The sequence below is a fragment of the Aotus nancymaae genome, unplaced genomic scaffold (assembly GCF_030222135.1).
Source record: "Aotus nancymaae isolate 86718 unplaced genomic scaffold, 86718_ANA_hifiasm-v0.15.2.pri h1tg000020l, whole genome shotgun sequence".
Lineage (NCBI taxonomy): Eukaryota > Metazoa > Chordata > Mammalia > Primates > Aotidae > Aotus > Aotus nancymaae.
Genome location: NW_026988432.1, coordinates 53781816 through 53805480, shown reverse-complemented (window position 1 = coordinate 53805480; position 23665 = coordinate 53781816). Strand labels below are relative to the sequence as shown.

The following is a 23665-nucleotide window of genomic DNA, read 5'->3' as shown; positions in this document are numbered from 1 at the left end:
AATCTAGAATTCTTGGGATATGGGTTGAGTCAAAATTTAAGGGAGTAATTATGGCAAAGAGATTTTGTCAACTTTCTTCCCTTCCCCCTCTCTCATGCCCCCTCCCTGCCCTCATTCCATCTAAGAGAAGATCTACACCTTTAGGTTGATTTCAGAATTGTTGTTTTGTTTGTTTTATTTTTTACAGATAGGGTCTCACTGTGTTGCCCAGGCTGGAGTGCAGTGGCTATTCACAGGGCACTATAGCCTCAAACTCCTGGTCTCAAGTGATCCTCCCTCCTCAGCCTCCCAAATAACTGGGACTACAGATGTATACCATCATGCCCAGCTAATATTTTTTTTGTAGAGGTAGGGGTCTCACTATATTGCCCATACTGATCTCAAACACCTAGCCTCAAAAGATTCTCCTGCTTCAGCCTCTCAAAGTGTTTAGATTACAGATGTGAGTCACCCACCCAGCTGTACTCTTACTAAACAGTCTTGCTGTTGAATTTCTAAAAAGTGAATTTGTTTTTCATTACATTTGGATTTTTTGTCCTTACTAGTTTTAAATTCATTCTTAAATGATAGTGGGTAGTTTTTAACCTTTGAAGTTTGAATGTATTTTATAGTTTCTAATTCCCTTTTACCCATAAACCCGGCAAGTCATAGCTTAGACACCAAATAGATTAAGGGAGCTGAAATCTAATGACTTGCTGCTCAGCATGTGATCCATGGGCCAACAACATCTGCATCACTTTTGAGGTTTGTTAGAGATGCAGTATCTCAGACCTACTGAACTTGGATTTTAACAAGATCTCCAGTTGACTTGTGTGCATGTTAAAGATTGAGAAACTCTGTTCTCTAAAGGATTATTTTAAATTCATCTCCTATCAGTATGAATAATTATCTCTATTCCCTTCCTTGCATCTTAATGTTACTTTTTAGAATTGGAGTTTTATATGCAAGTAGTAGAATATACATATGTAAAATATTGATGCTTTTCTCTTTAAACTTAATGTGCTTCATATTTTTCATTGTGGTAAAATTAACATAAATTAATCATTTTGAAGTGTACAACTCAGTGACATTTAGTGCATTAATATTATTATGCAACGATCACTTCTATCCAGTTCCAGAGCATTTTTATCACCTTCAAAGAAAACCTCATACCCATTAATCATGTATCCCCATTCTCCTCCCTTCATCCTCCCACCTCCCACTTGACATCCTCTGGCAACTGCTTATCTGCTTTCTATCCCTATAGATTTACCTATTCTGAATATTTCATATAAATGGAATCATACATTATGTGGCCTTTGTCTGGCTTCTTTTACTTGGTATATTTTTGAAATTTATCTACATTGCAACATATATCAGTACTTCATCCCTTTTTAAGAAAGAACAAATTCCATTACATTGGTATGCTTCATATTTTACTCTTGAAGGAAACTCAAGGTCCTATGAGCCCCCTTGGTAATGAGCTCTACCACTGTCTGGAAGGAGATCACAAGAAACAGCCTTTTGAGGAATCTACAAGAAATACCGAAGATAGTTTAAGGTAATTAGGGGCATGTTGATAAAAACTTATTTGCTATTGGTGAGATCCCATTACAATGAATTCCATATAATTAAACCATTTCTCTCCTTCAGCATGTAGTTTGTTATTCTGGTTATATAAATTTTTACTTTAAAAAATTGTCTCCCTAGTTTATGACCGATTGAGAGCTTTTTTGTGTTACAGTAGAAAGGTGGATGTCATTTTTAGCTACATTCCATGTTTCTATCAAGTAGTACTTGTTCCCAGCCTGTCACTCTGTTCCTTTAAAGACCCAGTCATCCCTTCGGGGTTTATATTTCCAAAAGTTAGATGTTGTACAAAATGCATCTAGAAGCTTGGATGCGCTTCCAGGATTGTGTTGCATCTCATGTTTACTAATTTCAGAATATCCATTAACTAATAATACAGCTATTCCATATCATTGGGGGATGGTTATAGGACCCCCTCCCATGTGGGTACCAAAATCTGAAGATGCTCAAGTCCCTTACATAAAATGGCCATCATTATTGCATATAACCCATGCACATCCTCCTGTATATTTTATGTAACTTCCAGATTATTTATAGCACTTAATACAGTGCCAACATAGTAGTCCATTTGCAAAGATTCACCATAATACTTGGTACATGGCAAACTCAAGTTTTGCCTTTTGGAATGCTGTGAAATTTGGGTTTTATTAACCTGAATTATTTTCTAGCCACATAGTTCAATCTATAGATGTAGAACCCACAGATAAGGAAGGCTACTGTACCTGTATTTATGTAGCATTATGCTTTTTAAAAGAGCAAATTATTTTCTAGCCACATGATTGAATCTATAGATGCAGAACCCACAGATAAGGAGGGCCACTGTACCTGTATTTATGTAGCATTTTGCTTTTTAAAAGAGCTTTTGGTTTTTAGATATATATATGTCACAGTTAATCTGTCATCTTAGTAACTCATTAAAGTAGATTTTGTTACCCCCATTTTTTGCTTTATCTTAAAGATGACAAATGCAACTCCAAAAAAAGTTAAATGTCTTGTTTAAGGCCACATAGCTATTAAGTGGTAGAGCCAGAGATCTTAACCAGCCCACATCTTCAACCTTAAAGTTATTGCTCTTTCTACAGGATTTTCTCTGCTAGAGACAGGCTGAGTCTTAATTTATGTTCAGTTCTGTAGTGTAAGAATTTTGTTTCTTGGAGTTACTCATGATAAAATGTCGAAATCAAAGAACTTAGGTTCTCAGTGGAATTTATTAAAATATGATTTTTTTTTTTTTTTGAGACAGAGTCTCAGTCACCCAGGCTCAGCTCACTGCAACCCCTGCCTCCCAGGTTCAAGTGATTCTTATGGCTTAGCCACCCAAGTAGCTAGGATTACTGGTGTGTGCCACCACACCCGGCTAATTTTTGTATTTTTAGTAGAGATGGGGTTCACCATGTTAGCCAGGCTGGTCGCAGACTTCTGGCCTCAAGTGATCTGCACGCCTTGGCCTCCCAAAGTTCTGGGATTACATGCATGAGCCACTGCGCCTGGCAAAAGATGATTTTTTTTTTGTATGATGAAGTTATTTAAAGTACTTAGGAAAAATTTTTTTAAATGTGCATATTATGATATTAAGAAATACTTCCTATGTCATTTTCCTCTGCTTTTCCTCTTCTCTTTCGTCATCTAAATGAAGAGAAGCCAAAAGCTGTACCTTATCTTAAATTTTGGTTAATCATTTACCTCTAATAGGTAGATAAGACCTTACTTTACTATTTATTCTGTATTAAAGAGTTGTTATCACTTTTTATTTAGATTTTCAGATTCTACTTCAAAGACTCCTCCTCAAGAAGAATTGCCTACTCGAGTGTCATCTCCTGTATTTGGAGCTATCTCTAGCGTGAAAAGTAGTTTAGATTTGAATACAAGTTTGTCCCCTTCTCTTTTAGAAACTGGGGGGAAAAATCATGTGAAAACACTTTCTTTTAGCAACACTTGCATTTCTAGATTAGAAAAAACTAGATCAAAATCTGAAGATAGTGCCCTTTTCACACATCATAGTCTTGGGTCTGAAGTAAACAAGATCATTAGCCAGTCATCTTCTAATAAACAGATACTTATAAATAAAAATGTAAGTGAATCCACAGGTGAACAAGATAGGACTGATCACATTAAAGTTTCTAACACTGATAAACATTTGGAGCCTCTGAAATCATTTGGAGGCCGAACATCCAAAAGGAAGAAAAGTGAGGAAGAAAGTGAACATGAAGTAAACTGCCCCCAAGCTTCTTTTGATAAAGAAAATGCTTTCCCTTTTCCAATGGATAATCAGTTTTCCATGAATGGAGACTGTGTGATGGATAAACCTCTGGATCTGTCTGATCGATTTTCAGCTGTTCAGCGTCAAGAGAAAAGCCAAGGAAGTGAGACCTCTAAAACCAGATTTAGGCAAGTGACTCTTTATGAGACTTTGAAGCCTATTCCAAAGGGTTTTTCCTCAAGCCGTAAGGCCTCAGGTGGCAACTGCACGTTGCCCAGAGATTCCCCAGATGAGCCCTGTTTACAGGAATGCATCATCCTTCAGCCCTTGAGTAAATTCTCTCCAGACAATAAACCAACATTACAGATAAAAGAAGAAAATGCTGTCTTTAAAATTCCTCTACGTCCACGTGAAAGTTTGGAGACAGAGAATGTTTTAGATGACATGAAGGTTTGTGTTGAATGTTCAAGGATTTTGATTAAGATGGTTGCTTGTGATTTCATTTAAAGCTAACAATTATTTCTGTTTTAGGGTGCTGGTTCTCATGAGCCAATAAAAATTAAGACCAGGTCAGTCCATGGAGGATGTGAACTTGCATCAGTTCTTCAGTTAAATCCATGTAGAATTGGTAAAATAAAATCTCTACAAAACAACCAAGGTGTGTACACAGTAAACAGGATCTCCACTTTTTTAATGACTTTAAATTGAATGTCATTATTTACTTTTTTAAATAGATTGAATTTTTTTGGAAAAAAACTTATTTCTTCCTGCATGTGTCTGTATTTACAGGATGATTCTCTCTGACTTCATTTTACCTGTGATTTTTCTGTTCTTGTGCTTTTTGAAAAAATGAATTGAGATCTTTTGATACCTACTTTTATGTATGATTTTGTAGATTTACTTATTTTATATAGTTATTTCTTGTGTGGTTTTTTTTTTTTTTTTTTTTTGGAGACAGAGTTTCACTCTTCTTGCCCAGGCTGGAGTGCAGTGGCGGGATCTCGGGTCACTGCAACCTCCGCCTTTCAGTTTCAAACAATTCTGCCTCAGCCTCCCGAGTAGCTGGGATTACAGGACCCCGCCTGTAATTTTTGTATTTCAGTACGCCACACCTGGCTAATTTTTGTATTTTAGTACAGATGGGCTTTCACCATGTTAGCCAGCTGGTCTTGAACTCCTAACCTCATGATCTGCTCACCTCAGCCTCCCAAAGTGCTGGGATTACAGGCGTGAACTACTGCATCCAGCCCTATTTCTTGTTTTCTTTACAAAAGCTTTAACAAATTTAAACTATACAGAATTTTTAAAAATAAAAATTAGAATGGTCATTATCTAAACTTTGTTTTTCACCCCATAGGACATTTGTCATTTTTCTTTGCATATACATTTATATCTGTAAATATACACATGTATACATTTATACAGGTTTTTAAACTTTAAAAACATTGTTTGCCCTAATACATATATATATACATCTTTTCATAATTTTGCTATCTTTTATATTATTATTATTATTTGAGACAGGGTCTCATTCTGTCACCTAGGCTGGAGTTCAGTAGCATAATCATGGCTTACTGCAGCCTTTACCTCCCAGGCTCAGGTGGATCCTCCCATCTCAGCCTCCTGGATAGCTGGGCCTATAAAGCGTGCACCACCACACCCAGCTAATTTTTTTTTATTTTTTGAAGAGAGGGTGTTTCACTCTGTTGTGCAGGTTGCTCTCGAACTACTGGACTCAAGCCATCTGCCTGTCTTGTCGTCCTAAAGTGCTGGGATTACAGGCATGAACCACCCATGCCCAGCCTTCTATCTTTAAAAAAGGAATTCTTTTTTTTTTTCCAGCCACCAAACATTTCTATAATTCAAGTGCGGTATTTTTTCTTATATTCTTCATTGGCAAGTTATTCTTTTATTCTGGGTTTATTTTCCCTTTTTCCTGAAGCACAGTCATTAGTTGTTTTTTCAGAGAGTGTTTTAGTCTCTATATGAAAACATTTTTTCACTCTCATTCATGATTTTTTTTTAGCTTTTTAAATATTTTTTCATGGTTGCCCTAGGGATTACAATATACCTACTTAGCCTTTAACAATCTGCTTGGAGTTAATGTTGTACCACTTCATGTTCTATAACTACACTTTATGTGTTGCCGTGTATTATATCTACATACATTGAACACCCCAACAAACAATGTTTTAGTTTTTAATTTAAAAAAATTTTTAATTGAAATATAAATCACATACCATAAAAATCACCCATTAAAATGTTCAATTCAGTGGTTTTGGTATACCCACAGAGTTGTACAACCATCACTATAGTCTAGGCTTAGAACATTTTTATCATTTTCCTTCCCATATCCCCTCCTCAGTCCTAGGCACCATGAATCTACTTTCTCTCTCTGTAGATTTGCCTATTCTGGAGTTTTCATATAAATTGAGTCATTTAATATATGCTCTTTTGTTAACATCTTTCACGTGGCATAATGTTTTCGGTTATCATCTGTGTTACAGCATATATCATATATTTTATTTCTTGTTATTAGTTAACATTTTTATTATATAAGTATACCGTATTTTAGGCATTTATTAGTTGACATTTAAGTTGTCACTTTTTTGCTATTATGAATAATGCTGCTATGAACATATATTATACAGGTTTTTGTGTGGATGTATGTTTTCATTTTTCTTGGATTATATGTAGGAGTGGAATTGTTGGACCATATGCCAACTCTACGTTTTACCATTTGAAGGACTGCCTATATTCCAAAGCAGCTACACTGTTTCACATTCCCAGCAGTATGTGAGGGTTCCAGTATCTCCACATCCTCACTAACACTTGTTACATCTTTTTGATTTTTGCCTTCTCATTGTGGTTTTGGTTTGTATTTCCTTGATGGCTAATGATGTTGAGCATCTTTTCATGTTTAGTGGCCATTTGTATATCTTCTTTGGAGAAGTGTCTATTTAGATCCTTTGCCCATTTTTAATTGGGATATTTGTCTTTTTATTATTGAGCTGTGAGAGTTCTTTATATATCTTAGATATAAGTCCTTTACCAGACATATGATTTGCAAAAATTTTCTATTCTTTAGGTCCCATAATATTTTAAAGTGATGAGAATTTTTGAAATAAGTTTTTTAATTGCATATTCTTTCCCCTTACCTAAGATGTATCCTTTGAAAATATCCAGTGGAGTATAGATCCGGGAGCAGACCTTTCTCAGTATAAAATGGATGTTACTGTAATAGATACAAAGGTAAGTGAAAAAGTAAAACCAAAACTCATTTGACTCTTATTCTAATGAGTTGTTAGTCAACCTCCTCCCCTGACTCACACTATTACCTTAAGATAATCAGATATCTCTTAAAATCTACATTTATTTATGCAGAAAATTAAGAAATAAAAATACTTATTCTTCTAACTTTATGGTATTTTTTGAAGGGTAATAATACTTCCTGAGTTTAAAGGCCTTTGCTGAAAAACATTAATATGGTTTTTAAAAGAATACAATGGGCAGGCGTGGTGGCTCACACATATAATCCCAACACTCTGGGAGTTTGAAGAGAGAGAATCTCTTGAAGCCAGGAATTCGAGACCAGCCTGGGCAACATAGCAAGGCCCTATCTCTACAGAAAATTTTAAAATTAACTGGATGTGGTGGTGCATACCTGTAGTCCTAGCTACTTGGGAGGCTGAGGTTGAGAGGATCCCTTGAACCCAGGAATTCAAGGCTGCAGTGAGCTATGATCACACCACTGCACATCCAGCCTAGGCAACCAGAGCAAGACCCTGTCTCATAAATAAATAAGAATAATGCAAAATGTTACATATCTTAAATAATTTTATTTTTCATTAAAATGATTCATGTCTTCTTAGCTTTAAAATCATGTACCATAAAATGTATTTTTCAAGTTGACTATTTTTAAAAATACTGTATTTTTTTTAAATTAAAATTCATAGTGGAAATAGTTTTTTGCCTTGTATTTATGTTCTGTATAGTTTCAGAAGTTCCTTTTCACTTGGCAGCATATAATAACAAAGTATTTAACATTCACTGAGTAATATGTGCCTATCAAGAAATTAAATTTAATTTTTGAAATTGTTCTCAGTGTACATTGATATTCATTACTATGAGGCAGATTGGAAAAGAAAGGCAGGAAAAGTTCAAGGGTATTCAGTGGTAAATAATTCTCCCTTTCCTTAGCAGCAGTCCTTCGTTTCCTGGACTTGATTATATTGAAGCTAAAATGTTTTATAAGCAGTAAAATCTAAATCCTTATCTTTCCATAAAGTATAAAAGTAAATATAGCTTAATGCTTAAAAGTGGTAAAATATATATTATATATATTTTACCAAAATGTTTTGTAAGAATTAAATATAAGGCCATAAAGGAATAATTGTTAAAATGTTTTTATTTTTAAAATATTTATTCAGGATGACAGTCAGTCAAAATTAGGAGGAGAGACAGTGGACACAGACTGTACGTTGGTTAGTGAAACCGTTCTTTTAAAAATGAAGAAGCAAGAGCAGAAAGGAGAAAAAAATTCAAGTAAGATTTGTTTTTGTTTTTTATTTTAATAAAAACATTGAGTGAAGTTTGTAGTTGTACCAATTGCACTGATGAGCTCAAGTGACCTCTTCATCATAAACCAGGTTTTTTCCTGCTCTGTTAATTTTATATTCCTCTTAAGAAAGCTCAGTTTCAGTATGTCAGAAAAAAGATATATATTTAACCAAAATAATTTCATTTCAGAAAAGATTCATGTGGCTTTCAGGGGTTTGCAAATGGCCACCAGCTACCAGTTTTGTAAAGTTCTACCAGAGCACAGCCTTATTCATTTCTTTATATATTGCCCACGGTTGCTTGTTCCATACAGCTACAGAGTTGAGTAGTTGGTGCAGAGACCTCATACCCCACAAGCCTGAAATATTTTCTGACCCTTTAAGAAAAAGTTTGCTGATCCCTGGTTTAGACAATTTTTTAATAAATGGTGTAACAGGAAGTCTTGAGTCCTGTGTTAGAATTAACGTTTTCTAAAGCAATTTGATGAGGAAAGAAAGGAGAATTCTACTGGGAAGTGTTAGTATAGATTTACAGATTAACATGCAGAATCATAGTGTATATGCTGACTTAATCTGCCATATTCCACCTGTCCTGATAAGGTAATTTGGCCAAATTAGTGATCTACAGCCCTTTGCAGTGAGAAACTATTAATTCTTCACCTAAAGTCTTGATTTTTCCAGAAGAAATTAGAACAATAGGAGGAATTTGGTTAGCACTACCTTAGCAGCATTCCTAACTGTAGAGGCACATGACATGAGAACAGCTAGACTGGAAACAGTTGTCATTTATTACCCTTATGTATTAAAGGGCGAGGGCCTGCCGCATGGGGAAGCAATGCTAAAAGCGAGACATTTCCCAGTGATCATCTGTTAGAAGCCGAGTACATTGAGGCTGGGTGTGCATTCCTTATCATCTGGTGAATTTTCTATAGTCTACCTCCTCAAAGCAAAAAATAAAGTAGTCTTGCCCTGGCTTCTTTTGAATCAGCTTATCTGTTGCTGCCTTAAATGCAGTAAATGAAAGAAAATTTTAGTAGTCTTTGCCTTAATTATTTGTTCTTTAATGATAAATAACAAACCATATGATGAAGCAGATGGTTGCCTAGGTAGAGAAGCCAATACCTATTAAAAGAAAAAACCTTCACTGTCGTTTATTGTCATTTTATGGTTTGTATGACACTAAATAACTTGTCTTAAGAGGAGACTTTGCTTTTAAAATTATTTTGTTCCTGGTACCAGCCTCTGATCATGTTTTTCTCACTTTCGTAGAAAAGAGAAAATCTAAAGTATGCCCACTTAGGCTTTAAATCTATTCAGAAGACAATAGTTTCTCAAATTTATTTGAAGCAAGTATCATATGAAAGACAAATTAGCACTTGGACTAATGAGGGGAAGTTATTATTAGAGATAATTTTGGCTAATAAAGTCCTATATATACTATTGCTACATAATGAATGAATCACTCATCATTTTCTTATCTTCATAGTTTCTGTGGCTCAGGAATTCGGGAAAGGCTTGGCTGATCAGTTCTGTTTCAGGGTCTCATGCAATTGTAGGCAGATGGTGGCTGGAATTGAAACAGCAGAGGATTGGGCAGCTGGAAAGTGGCTTGGCATCTCCTCTTTCATTCTCAGGGCTTACTCATATAGGCTCCTTTGAGCTTCCTTTTCACATGGAGGCTAAGTTCCCAGAGTCAGCACCCCAAGAGAACAAAACAGAAGTAGGTGGCATTTTTATGATCTCAGAGGTAACAAAGTGTCACAAAGATCTGCACAGGCATAAAGCAAAATGAACAGGCCCTCGGTGACACTCAGTGGGAGGAGTGTTGACATCATGTTATAAGAACAGCACGTGAAATAAGAGACATTAGTGAGGTCATATTTGAAAAAAAAAAAAATCTACCCTATAAGGTAAAACTTTGCCAACATTTAGAATTGGTTTAAAATGAAATATACCGGCCGGGCGTGGTGACTCATGCCTGTAATCCTAGCACTTTGGGAGGCCAAGGTGGGTAGATCACCTGAGGTCAGAAGTTCAAGACCAGCCTGGTCATCATGGTGAAACCCCATCTTTAAAAAAATAAAAAATAAAATGAAATATACCAATAAGAATTTCATATTACTGCCAATATTTCAGTTCATAAAATTTTCATGCGCCTACTCTGTGTTAGACGTACTAGGTGCTCTGATAGAAAGATCAACAAGGATATATTCTCTGTCTTCAGGTATTTCACAATCACAAATCAAACAAAAATAAATCAGCAATTTAACATGTTGTTTTACAAACAGCTTATACGGAATGCTCTGAGGATGCCTAGCATAGTGCATAGAAGTTATATTTTATTTACAAATTTGATGTTCAGCATGCAGAATAAATGTTTAATCATTAATACATATCAAGCAAAAATTTTGTAATAGGAAGTATTTTAGGAACTAAAGACAACGAATAAACAGAACAAAAGTACTTACCTCAGGGAACTTACATTCCAATGAGAGAAGTAAGCAATTATATATATGATAGATGGTGGTAAGTGCAGGAGAAAAGTAAAGCAAGGTAAGAATGAGAGAGTGTTGCAGGTTGGGAAAGGTAATAATTATATAGAATAATCTCAGCAGACCTCTTTTCTGTCATATTTGTTAGCCAACTGGATTTAAACTCTGGTGTTTTTTGAATGTGATTATATAATGGGAAATGTTAGATCTGTGACGATGAATTTATCACTTTCCATTTCAAATATGTCATCGAATTTTTAATTTCTAGTAATACTAAACTACCAGATGCTAATGATGATGAAAGAAAATACTTTTTTTGCTACTTCATTACAAAACTAAGCATGAGAGGCCAGGCCCGGTGACTCATACCTATTATCCCAGCACTTTGGGAGGCCAAGGCAGGCGGGTCATTTGAGGTCAGGAGTTTGAGACCAGCCTGGCCAACATGGTGGAACCTCATCTCTACTAAAAATACAAAAATTAGCTGGGCATGGTGGCAGGCGCCTGTAATCCCAGCTACTCCAGAGGCTGAGCAGAGGATTTCTTGAACCCAGGTGGCGGAAGTTGCAGTGAGCCAGTATCATATCACTGCACTCCAGTCCAGGTGACAGAGCAAGACTCTGTCTCAAAAAAAATAAATAAATAAAAGCATGAGTAAAGGACATTTAGAGCCATAACATAAAGCCTTTGTAAACTCCCAGAGTTGGGAGTTTATTCTTACCTCATGCACGAATTACAAAAATTAAACCTTATTATAAGAATCATGATTTAAGAAGTGTCTTTTTAAATACTTCATTACATACATTACAGTTTGTTACTCGCTTAGAGTAACTGAATTAATACTCAGCATTACAGCTTACAACCAACATTCTTAGAATCGTGTTTAGCATGTGTCCACAAACACTTTACTACATGCATTACATCTATACACCAAAAGATCACTTTTCGCAGCTAGGCCTGCAACCCTCATTGTAATAATCATGGTTTAAAGAAATGCCTTTAAACATTTCATTACATACATTATAGTTTGTTACTCACTTGTATTCACTAAATTTAACATTCTTAACAAGGCAGCTTACAACCAACATTCTTAGAATTATCCTTTACATATGTGTCTACAAGCGTTTCACTACCGATATTACATCTATTCACTGTTATATCTATTACAAGAGTATTAAAGAATACTCTCTTCAGAGTAAGGCCTGTAATTCCACATTTTTTTCTTTTTTTAAAAGAATTTTAAATTATTAAACTTTTATTTTAGGTTTGCGGGTACATGGGAAGACTTGTTACATAGATAAACACATGTCATGGGAATTTGTTGTACATATTATTACATCACACAGGTATTAAGCTCAGTACCCAATATATAATCCAAATTTTAACAACCATGGTTTAAGAAGTGTCTTTAAGGACTGCATTCCATTATTGTGTGGCAGTTAATGCAGTTTCATGTTGGTCTACATAGGAAGCAAAAGCTTGCTTGTTGCCCTAAGCCAATGCTCTTTTACATAGATGAAGAAAGAAAAATGAATGATAGCTTGGAAGATATGTTTGATCGGACAACACATGAAGAATATGAATCCTGTTTGGCAGGTAGTTTCTCCCAAGCAGCAGATGAAGAGGAGGAAATGTCTGCTACCACAAAGAAACCACACAGTAAGATTATTTTCTCTATAATTATGGCTTCTCAGTTGTAGAATTCAGTAAGTTATCAAGCTAATTAACAAAGGCTTGATGACATATCAACAATTAAAGTTTCATATTTCACATATGAAGGACATTATATAATGGCAAAAGGATCAATGTAACAAGAAGAGCTAACGATTTTATAGATCAACGAGACAGAAAATTAACAAGGACATTCAGGACTTGAACTCAGACCCGGAACAAGTAAACTTAATAAATATTTATAGAACTCTCCACTTCAAATACACAAAACATACATTACCACCTCACACCTATTCCAAAAGGGACTACATAATTGGAAGTAAATCACTCCTCAGTAATCGCATAGCATTTCATAGGTTTTAAATGAAATATTGATTGGCTGCTTGTTTGTTATTTTCTTCCCTTATTCCTTCCCGTCTACATCAAGTATAATTATTGGTATAAAAGAGGTTTTCAATACCCATTACTAAACTGCATTCTAGCCTGGGCAAGAAAGCAATACTCCCATTCTCTCTCTCTCTCTTTCTCTTCCTTTTTCTTCCTCTTTTTCATTTTTTTTCTTTCTTTCTTTCTTTCTTTCAAAAAAAAAAAAAAGAACTTAATTAAGTACTGTAAAAAAAAAATTTTAACTACTAAGGTGATGGTAAAAAAAAAAAAAAGAGTTGCAGAAAATTGTTTGGCATCCTCATGTACCTTTGACTCAACCTCTCCTTATGTTAACATGTTATATAGCTATAGAATATTTATTAGAACTAAGAAACTAATCTTAGTTTGGTATTATAAATTTCTTCTTAAATATACATAAAGTTGATAAAAAATTTTGAGAAACTTCTGTTAATTATTAAATTAATTGTAATGGTGGTAGAAAGAAAAAAATTTTGTAGAACATTCAGATCCCACCAGGCACAGTGGTTCACACCTGTAATCCCAGTACTTTAGGAGGCCGAGGCAGACGGATTGCTTGAGCTCAAGAGTTCAAGACCAGCCTGAGCAATATGACAAAACCTTATTTCTACAAAAATTAGCTCAGCGTGGTGACATATACCAGTGGGCCCAGCTACTTGTGGGGCTGGGGCGGAAGGATCACTTGAACACCCAGGAAGTTGTGGCTGCTTGAGCGAACCACCCACTGTACTCCAGCCTGGGCAACAGAGTAAGACCCCGTCTCAAAAAATAAAAATTAAAAAATTCATAAAAGATAAATTCAGATCTATTTTCTGCTGTGAATGCTTTATCTTACCAGACAAAATACTTAATGTAACTATGTGTATTAGTCTTAAAATCTCTTGCATTAGAAGCAGTAATTTTGTAATGTAGGATAGCAATCAGAAAAAGAATACTCTATCTAACTGAAAAGCTAAGTGGATAATCTGAATTGAAAATTGTAATTTTTGCTAACTCTCTTCTCATTGTGATTAAATTGGTCTGAAATTTTAATCTAGTGCAAAGATTGTTTTATGCTGATTTAAGTGAACATACCTTCTGCTGTGGCACAATATTGATTATGCTCATGTTTCCATTAGGTTTTTAAAACAACAGCCCTTAACTGAAAAGTGAATGAGACCCAAACCAAAGATGGAGGACAGTAGGCTTTTCCTTGCTTAGTCCATGGCAAGAACTCCATCGAGTAAATATTATAATAAAAATTTACAGCTGTTCAGTATGCTTTTTCCCCCAAGAAGGACCTTTTGCAAATAGATTTCACTTCAAAGAAAAAGAATATTTTCTTGCAAGAGAAACAAGGAACAAAAAGAATTGTTCCTTGTTTTAAGTTACATTTGACATTGACTATTCCAGAATTTCTTCTCAATTAGCTTTTCTGACAGTGCTGCACTGTTTATTTATTGCAACTTCTGTTTCCTAGAATATCCCCAAGACTCTTTCTCCCTCGCATCTTGTTTTCTCTCACAGCTTTTATTAGCTCCACCTCTGAAAATGATTCCAAATCTGCATCTTTAGTTTTGACTGATGAATCTCAGTCTTGCATTTCTGAGTACTGTGAGATACTTTTGTGTCTCTGCAGCTTAAACCTAATATGTCTAGGCCAATTTCCTTTACTTCCTGCCAAATAATCTTCAGACTTTTTAATTTTTCCTAGTCACCTAGGCATATAATTTAGGATTTGTCGTATATTTATTTTCTCAACCCAGTTACTACCTTACATGTGTTTTCTCACATAAGCCTTAACTGTCTACCTGCTTCATGTTTAAGTCTCTGCTTGCTTAATGTCTGTTTTCCTCACTGTCATAAACCCCATGAAGAGAGGAGACCTCATCTCTCTTGTTATACATTGTATGTCCGGAACTTAGCACAATGATCAGTAAATTTTTATTCTTTGAGTAAATGCTAGCAGTTAGCTATTTGAGTCTAGACATCTTAGGAGTCAGGTCCCAAGTTCTGAGCTCAAGTTCTTAATCTTTGTCACCAATTTTCTGATAAAATCTTTAATCTGCATATTCCCTAGTTATAACTTACCTTAAAGATGCATAATAAAAATCAACAGGATTGGTGGGAATGTAAATTAGTACAGCCATTATGGAAAATAGTATGAAGATTCCTCAAAAAAATATGGAGCTAGCATAGATCCAGCAGTCCCACTACTGGATGTGTATCCAAAGGAAAGGAAATCAGTATGTCAAAGAGATACCTGCACTCATGTTTACTGCAGCACTGTTCACAATAGCCAAGATATGAAATCAACCTAAGTGTCTATTTAGAGTTGAATAAAGAAAATGTGGCCATTAAGAAGAACAAAATTCTGTCATTTGTGCAAACATGGATGGGCTTGGAGAACATTGTATTAAGTGAAATAAGCCAGGCACAGAAAGATAAATACCACATGTTCTTACTCGTATGTGGAAGCTAAAAAAGTTGATCTCATAGAAGTGGAGAGTACAATAGCGGTTACTATAGGTGGGGAAGGCAGGGATAGCCAAAGGTTTGTTAATGGATATAAAAATATAGCTAGCCAAGCAAGGTGGCAGGCACCCATAGTCCCAACTACTCAAGAGGCCGAGGCAGGAGGATAGCTATAGCCCTGGAGTTCTTGGTGTAGTGCTGTATTGGAGTTCTGGGGTATGATCCATATTAAGTTTAGCATCAATACGGCAGCCTCTTAGAAGCAGGAGACCACCAAGTTGCTTAAGGAGGGGTGAACTGGCCCAGTTTAGAAATAGAGCAGGTAAAAACGTTCATGCTGATCAGTAGTGGTACAGTACCTATGAATTGCCCCTGCACTCTAGCCTGGGCAACATAGAAAGACCCCATCTCTAAGAAAAATAAGGGGGCTGGGCGTGGTGGCTCACACCTGTAATTCCAGCACTTTGGGAGGCCAAGATGGGCAGATCACAAGGTCAGGAGATTGAGACCATCCTGGCTAACATGGTGAAAACTCAGTCTCTACTAAAAATACAAAAAATTAGCTGGGCGTGATGGCGCATGCCTGTAGTCCCAGCTACTCTGAGGCTGAGGCAGGAGAATTGCTTGAACCCAGAAGGCAGAGGTTGCAGTGAGCCGAGATCATGCCACTACACTCCAGCGTGGGCGACAGAGCGAGACTCTGTCTCAAAAAAAGAAAAAATAAGCTAACAAAAAGCTAAATAGAAGGACTAAGTTGTAGTGTTCTATAGCACTATATGGTGACTATAATTAACAATAACTTATTGTATGTTTTCAAATAGCTAAAAGCACAGATTTTGAATGTTCCCAACACAAAGAAATGACAAATGTTTGAGGTGACAGATATGCTAATTACCCTAATTTGATCATTACACATTGTGTACATATACAGGATATCACACTTCGTAAAGATGTATAATTACGTGTAAATTTAAAATAATACAAGCAAAAAATTTTTAATCAATAGAACTAAAATATATATATAAATTTTTTTTGAAACGGAGTTTTGCTTTTCTTGCCAGGCTGGAGTGCAATGGCTCGATCTTTGTTCACTGCAACCTCTGCCTCTTGGGTTCAAGTGATTCTCCTGCCTCAGCCTCCCGTGTAGCTGGGATTACAGGCATGTGCCACTGTGCCTGGCTAATTTTGTATTTTAGCAGAGACAGGATTTCACTATGTTTGCCAGGCTGGTCTCAAACTCCTGACCTCAGGTGATTCACCCACCTCAGCCTCCCAAAGTGCTGAGATGATAGGTGTGACCTACCACGCCCAGCCAAAATTAATATTGAAAGCTGTCTTTTGTTGTTGTTTCTTGTCAAATGATAATAATGGGCATCTGAGTATTTCTTTTAAACTAAAATATTTTTTGAGATAATGACTTTTAACTGTGGAGTAATTTTGAGATAAATGAGACAGCACCCTCCTTATTATGTATATGCAAAAGAATGAAAAAAGTAGTTATAGAAAATTTAAATGAGTTGCTCAGAGGCCTAGAGCATGAAACCCAATAAAAATGGAAGTTTGAATATGTCATTTTCTTCCAAGCTAGCTAATTATTTCCCATTAAGTTCTACATTTAGTTTGTAATGTGCATGCTTTGTTTATAGCTCATGGTGATAAACAAGACAAAGTCAAGCAGAAAGCATTTGTGGAGCCATATTTTAAAGATGATAAAAGGTAAGTTGGTTTTGATTTACACCAGCAATGTGACTGGAAGGACAGTAGAGCTGTCTTTTATTTCTCTCTCTCTCCTTTTTTTTTTTAAGACAGGGTCTCACTCTGTCTCCCGGGCTAGAGTGCAATAGCTTAATCTCAGCTCACTGCAACCTCTGACTCCCGGACTCAAGCAATACTCCCACCTCAGCCTCCCTAGTAGCTGGGACTACAGGCACATACTACCACACCCGGCTAATTTTTTTTATTTTTTGTAGAGGCAGGGTTTTACCACGTTGCCCAGGCTGATCTTGAACTCCTGGGCTCAAGTCATCCATCTGCCTCAGCCTTCCAAAGTGCTGGGATTACAGCCATGAGCCACCACGCCAGGCCAATAGAGCTGTCTTTGTCAGAGTATCTCTAAACTGATAAATTGCTACTTTGGTTAAATTAAAATTATTTACTTTATGGTCATAAAAAAGAGACTCAAGCATAAAAACGACAAATTTTACAAAGAAGAAAATTTTTACCACCATCACCTTTTTCTTGGCAGTGGTAATAGTGCTTTTCTGCGTGTGTGTGTGTGTGTGTGTGTGTACGTATTTTTTTCTTTTTTCAGATGGAGTTTTGCTCTGTCGCCCAGACTGGAGTACAGTGGCACGATCTCGGCTCACTGCAACCTCTGTCTCCTGGGTTCAAGTGATTCTCCCACCTCAACCTCCCAAGGCAGCTGAGATTACAGTTTCCCACCACCAGGCCAGGCCAGGATAATGTTTGTATTTTTGTTAGCAACGGGGTTTCACCATGTTGGCCAGGCTGGTCTCAAACTCCTGACCTCAGGTGATCCACCCACCTCAGCCTCCCAAAGTGCTGGCATTACAAGCATGAGCCACCACACCCAGTCTCTCTGCTTTATTATTTTTTTTTAAAATTGTCTTTTTATTCTATCTTATTCTCAACTTGGGGTATTTATTAAATTGTATAAGTTTTATGTAGTATAAGACTTTAGGTAAAGACTTAGGTTTATTATGCTTCAGAGTTATTTTATAAGGATTTTTGAATCTTCAAAAAACAAAACAAAAAACCCTTAAGCATTTTTGTTGTTGTTGTTGATTTTGAGACGGAATTTTGCCCTTGTTGCCCAGGCTGGAGTGCAATGACACAATCTTGGCTCACTGCAACCTCCGGCCTCCTGGGTTTAAGCGATTCTCCTGCCTCAGCCTCCCAAGTAGCTGGGATGGACTACAGACACCTGCCACCACGCCCGGCTAATTTTTTTGTATTTTTAGTAGATACAGGGTTTCACCATGTTGGTCCGGCTGGTCTCAAACTCATGACCTCGGGTGATCCACCCACCTCGGCCTCCCAAAGTGCTGGGATTACAGGCGTGAGTCACCACACCTGGCCCTGAGCATCTTGATTTAACCATAATGCAACTTTCTGCCTTTTCTGCAAAGATTGCAAATTCTTTTACTTATAGTCACCTACTATTTGTTCTTAAAACAAATCAAAGACATAGTAATTCATTCAAAAAAATTTGTTTTTTTCTTGTAAGTTATGATGTTGGTAAATTGAGTTACTCAGTAAGTAAAGTTACTCCTTTTATTTTTATTTCTGTTGAGAATTTTAGAAATTTAACAGGCCAAGATATTTTTTTTTTATTCCTGTGAGACTCTGAAAGAGCTGTCATTTTGTTAAATGCTTAATTATTTTTCTTTAGTTACCAGTTTTCCAAACAAATAGTACTCTAGCATCCCAAATGTGACTAGGTTGTTTTTTGTTCAGATATCATTATATACTAATGAATTTAAGTATATTTGATATGTTGTAATCCATTGCAGTCATTATCCTTAGAGATACTCAAATTGTCCCATCTTTGCCTAAAGGAAGCTTCTTTGAATGTCCACTACCCTAGTCATCTTTCATAGTTTTCTTGCTTATGGTATCTGGAATCTGCCATTTTTCCTAGTTCTTTTTAGTGAGAAATGGTATTTAGGCCACAGTCTGGCTGCTAGGTTTTGCATTAGTCATTGTTTCTAGGCCTTTTAGGTGGACAGAGTTAGGAAGAAGGTTTTTTGTATCATTTTGATTTTTTAAGGTAAACTATACTCCTTCATACTGATCGCTCTAACTGAAATTCAGGACCACAGGATATTTATGTAACCTCTTCTGTCTTACGTCTGTATTTACTTTCCCATCTACCAAAAATCTCCCTTCTCAGTGCCACCAGCATAATTCTTTAATCTATTTTATTCCACAATATACATAAAGCAGTTTCAGAATAATACCACCAATAATATAATGAAAATAGTTTGAAAATTTTTTGTATGCTCTTTTGTCCTTAACATACATCCTTTTAGAAATGTACAGTCAAATCACTGTGTTTTAAAGTCATTTGGAATAATTATTTTCTATGTAGTTAGGCCACCAATTCAGTACACAGATTTATTTTAATTTGTTTTTGATTTTTTTAGGAATTGGGTTTTCTTTTCATATTTAATTATTTTAAAAGTATATAAAATATAATGTATTATATATATAATATATATAATGGACATAAAGTATGATATTGTACCAGACTATAATACAAGTGTATTCAGATAAATCTCATTTCTATCCTTGGCCTCTATATCTTATTAGCTGCCTATCCCTATAGGTAATCATTTGTTTAAAATTTATGATTTTTCTTCCATCCTAAAAAATAGAAGCAAATACATGTATATAGTCATGCTCTCTATGACTCATATGAATATTATATATACTTCACTTTTTTATTTAACTGTAGATCTTGGAAATCACTCAAGCTGTATATAGTGATATTCCTTGTTTCTTTTTAGCTCCATAGTACTTTATTATGTGACTCTACCATAGTTTATTTCCTAGCAATGGACACTTGTGTTGTTGTTATGCCTAGTGCACACAATGCTGCAGTGAATAACCTTGCATGTTCTCTTTTCGTATTTTGCCTGGAGATCATTGGGATAGATTCCTAGAAGTAGGACTGCAGAGTAAGAACTGTGATTTTCCAGGTGGCTCATGCCTGTATTCCCAGCACTTTGGGAGGCTTTGGCAGAAGGATCGCTTGAGCCCAGGAGTTTGAGGCCAGCCTGGGCAATATAGTGAGACCCCGTCTCTATACAAAATTAAAAATTAGCTAGGTGTGATGGTGTGTGCCTATAGTCCCAGCTACTCAGGAAGCTTAGGTTGGAAGGATCGCTTGAGCCCAGGAAGCCAAGGCAGCCGTGAGCTTTGATCACACCACTGCACTCCAGTCTGGACAACAGAGTGAGACCCTGTCTCAAAATAAAAAAAAAAAAAAACTGTCATTTTAAATGTTTCATATTAGAGATTCACTAGTTTTTTAGAAAATATATATGAGTAGTTTTATTTATTCTGAAGCAGTTAGATAGCTGGAGAACAAGAGGTGGATAGAGAGGTATGGGGACAGAGATATGAGGATGCTAAAATTCTTTCCACTGAGAATACTAATACTACAAAGCCTGGGAAGATGGATTGTGTAGTATCAGGGACAAGAAGCTTGTTTAAGTGATGCTTTGAGGTCTACTACAGATGCCATTCTACTAGGAGATTCCCTGCTTCATTATAAGACACTACAGAAGTGGAGTAGATAATATTCAGAGGAAAGGATATGGCCAAAATGTGATCTGCATAATCTTAGGATTCTATAAGCTCTTTGAAAGAAAATATAGTTGTGGCAATATTTTTTGTGTGTACTTTCTTGGTTTGCCTTTTTAAATTCACAGATCACACCAGAGTTGAGGGTTCTTGAGTTGAAACAAAAAAGGACCTATAACATAATATACTTAGAGTGACTAAAACTTCTCTGTTTGAGAGAAAGTGTTTGCCAGCTAGAGGGGCATGTATGTGATCTTTTCATTGCACTTCCTTTTAAGGCATACTTTCTTTTTCACGCTGCTTTACTGGGCTTTGCAGATACTGTGTTTTTTACAAATTGAAGGTCTGTGGCAACCTTGCTTTGAACAAATCTGTCAGCAGCATTTTTCCAATAGCATGTGCTTACTTCATGTTTCTTTGTCACATTTTGGTAATTCTCACAATATTTCAAACTTCTTCATTATTATTATATCTGTTACAGTGTTCTGTGATCAGTGATCTTTGATGCTATTATTATAATTGTTTGGGGGCACCATGAACCATGCCGATAAAAGACAACAAACTCAATCTATGAATGTCCTGTGTGTTCTGGCTGCTCCACCAACCAACCATTTTCCCATCTCTCCTCCTCTCTTTGGGCCTCCCTATTTCCTGAGACACAGCAACAGTGAAATTAGGCCAATTAAAGAACCCTGCAATGGGGCACCAGGCACAATGGCTCATGCCTGTAATCCCAGAACTTTGGGAGGCCATGGTGAGCGGATCGAGACCAGCCTGGGCAACATGGAAAAGTCTCTACAAAAAATACAAAAAAATTAACTGAGTGTGGTGGCACACACCTGTAGTTCCAGCTATTATACTGGGGAGGCTGAAGTAGGAGGATTGCTTGAGCCCAGGAGGTAGAGACTACAGTGAGCTGTGATTGCACCACTGTGCTCCAACCTGGGAGACAAAGTGAGATTCTGTCTCAAAAAAAAAGAAAAAAAACTATGATGGCCTCTGAGTATACAAGTGTAAGGAAGAGGTAAACACATCGCTTACTTTTTAAAAGTAAACACATCGCTTACTTTTAAATCAAATGCTAGAAATGATTAAGCTTAATGAGGAAGACATTTCAAAAGCCAAGATAGGTAAAAAGCTAGGCCTTTTACGCCAGTCAGCCAAGTTGTGATTGCAAAGGAAAGTTCTTCAAAAAAATCACAAGTGCTACTCCAGTGAAAACATCAATGATAAGAAAGTGAAACAGACTGGCCGGGTGCGGTGACTCACACCTGTAATCCCAGCACTTTGGGAGGCCGAGACAGGCGGATCACGAGGTTAGGAGTTCAAGATCAGCCTGGCCAACATGGTGAAACCCCATCTCTACTAAAAATAACAAAAATTAGCTAGGCATGGTGGCGGGTGCCTATAATCCCAGCTACTCGGGAGGGTGAGCAAAAGAATTGCTTGAACCTGGGAGGCGGAGGTTGCAGTGAGCCAAAATTTCACCATTGCACTCTAGCCTGGACAAGGATAGCAAGACTCCATCTCAAAAAAAAAAAAAAGAAAGAAAGAAAAGGAGGGGAAGGAGGGAGGAAGTGAAAGAAAGAGAAACAGGGAGGAAATTTCAGTGGTCTGGATTGAAGATCAAACCAGCCACCACGTTCCTTTAAGCCAATGCCTAATCCATAGCAAGGCTCTAACTCTCTTTACTGTGAGGAAGCTGTAGAAGAAAAGTTTTAAACTAGCAGAGGCTGGTTCATGAGGTTTAAGGAAAGAAACCATGTCCATAATATAAAAGTGCAAAGCAAACAGCAAGTACTGATGTAGAAGCTGTAGCAGCAAATTATCAAGAATATTTGGCTGAGATCAATGATGAAGGTGGCTGAACTAAACAACAGATTTTCAGTGTAGATGAAACAGCCTTCTATTGTTAGAAGATGCCATCTATGACTTTGATAGCTAGAAAGGAGAAACCAGTGCCTGGCTTCAGAGCTTCAAAGGACAGGTTGACTGGTTTGGGTTAATGTAGCTAGTGACTTTAAGTTGAAGCCAATGTTCATTTACCATTCTGAAAATCCTGGGACCCTGAAGAATTATGCTAAATCTACCATGCCTGTGCTTTAGAAATAGAATAACAAAGCCTGGATGATAGCACATCTGTTTATGGCACGGTTTACTAAATATTTTAAGCCTATTGATCAGGAAGAAAAAATCCTTTCAAAATACTGTAATCATCCAACAGTTGTTTTTTCTCTTTCTTTTCCCACCATACAAATAGAACTGATTAACTGAGACAGTGATATTATAGTAGAGAAAGAATGTAATAACTGCAGAGCTAGTCAAGTGGGAAGATTAGAGTTGTTATTATTTAAATCAACTTCCCCAAAAAATTGGAAGCTATGGTTTTTTAAGGGTAGTTTGGCAGGGAGGGAGCTGGGAACAGGGGAATGGAGATTGGTTGGGTTAGGGATGAAATTATAGGAGGTCAAAGCTGTCTTTTTGCACTGAGTCAGTTTTTGGATGGGATCACAAGACCAATTGAACTGGTTTTTTGGTCTGGGCTACCAGGGCAGGTGAGCCCAGCTGGACTGTCAAAATGTAGGATCAGAAAAATACCTCACACCCTAATGTTTTATAATAGTGACGTCATTTGTAGGAGCAATTGAGGAGGTTAGAAATCCCGTGACCTCTGTCTACATGACTCCACTCCTGAGCCATAATTTTAACCTCTTGACTAATTTGTTAGTTTTACATAGGTGGTTTAAGTCCCTGAGCAAGGAGGAGGAGTTGGTTTTGGGAAGGGACTGATAATGTCTTTGTTTTAAACCTTGTGGCTAATTTTGTTAGTTTTACAAAGGTGGTTTCAGTCACTGAGCAAGGACAGGGCTAATTTCCAGAAGGGGCTGTTAGCATCTTTGTCTTAAACTAAATTTTTCTCATAGTTAACTTGTCCTATGCCCAAAAATAAAGGCAGCTTAAAGGTTAAAAGCAAGATAAAGTCAGCT

At 36.5% G+C, this 23665-nt stretch overlaps 1 protein-coding gene across 5 annotated transcripts in view; it reads left to right on the top strand.

The window, feature by feature from the left end:
• RBBP8 (RB binding protein 8, endonuclease) overlaps nt 1-23665 on the top strand; it is a 106352-nt gene that overhangs the window by 69992 nt on the left and 12695 nt on the right. For 4 of the 5 annotated variants that reach the window (XM_012445038.2, XM_012445036.2, XM_064379348.1 and 1 more), the window contains exons 10-16: nt 1428-1540; nt 3325-4219; nt 4301-4427; nt 6933-7021; nt 8200-8314; nt 12336-12479; nt 16997-17066. In XM_012445038.2, the coding sequence (XP_012300461.2) occupies nt 1428-1540; nt 3325-4219; nt 4301-4427; nt 6933-7021; nt 8200-8314; nt 12336-12479; nt 16997-17066 (1553 nt within the window). The remainder of the gene's footprint in view (nt 1-1427; nt 1541-3324; nt 4220-4300; nt 4428-6932; nt 7022-8199; nt 8315-12335; nt 12480-16996; nt 17067-23665) is intronic. The other variant, XM_012445040.2, reaches the window with a different exon arrangement.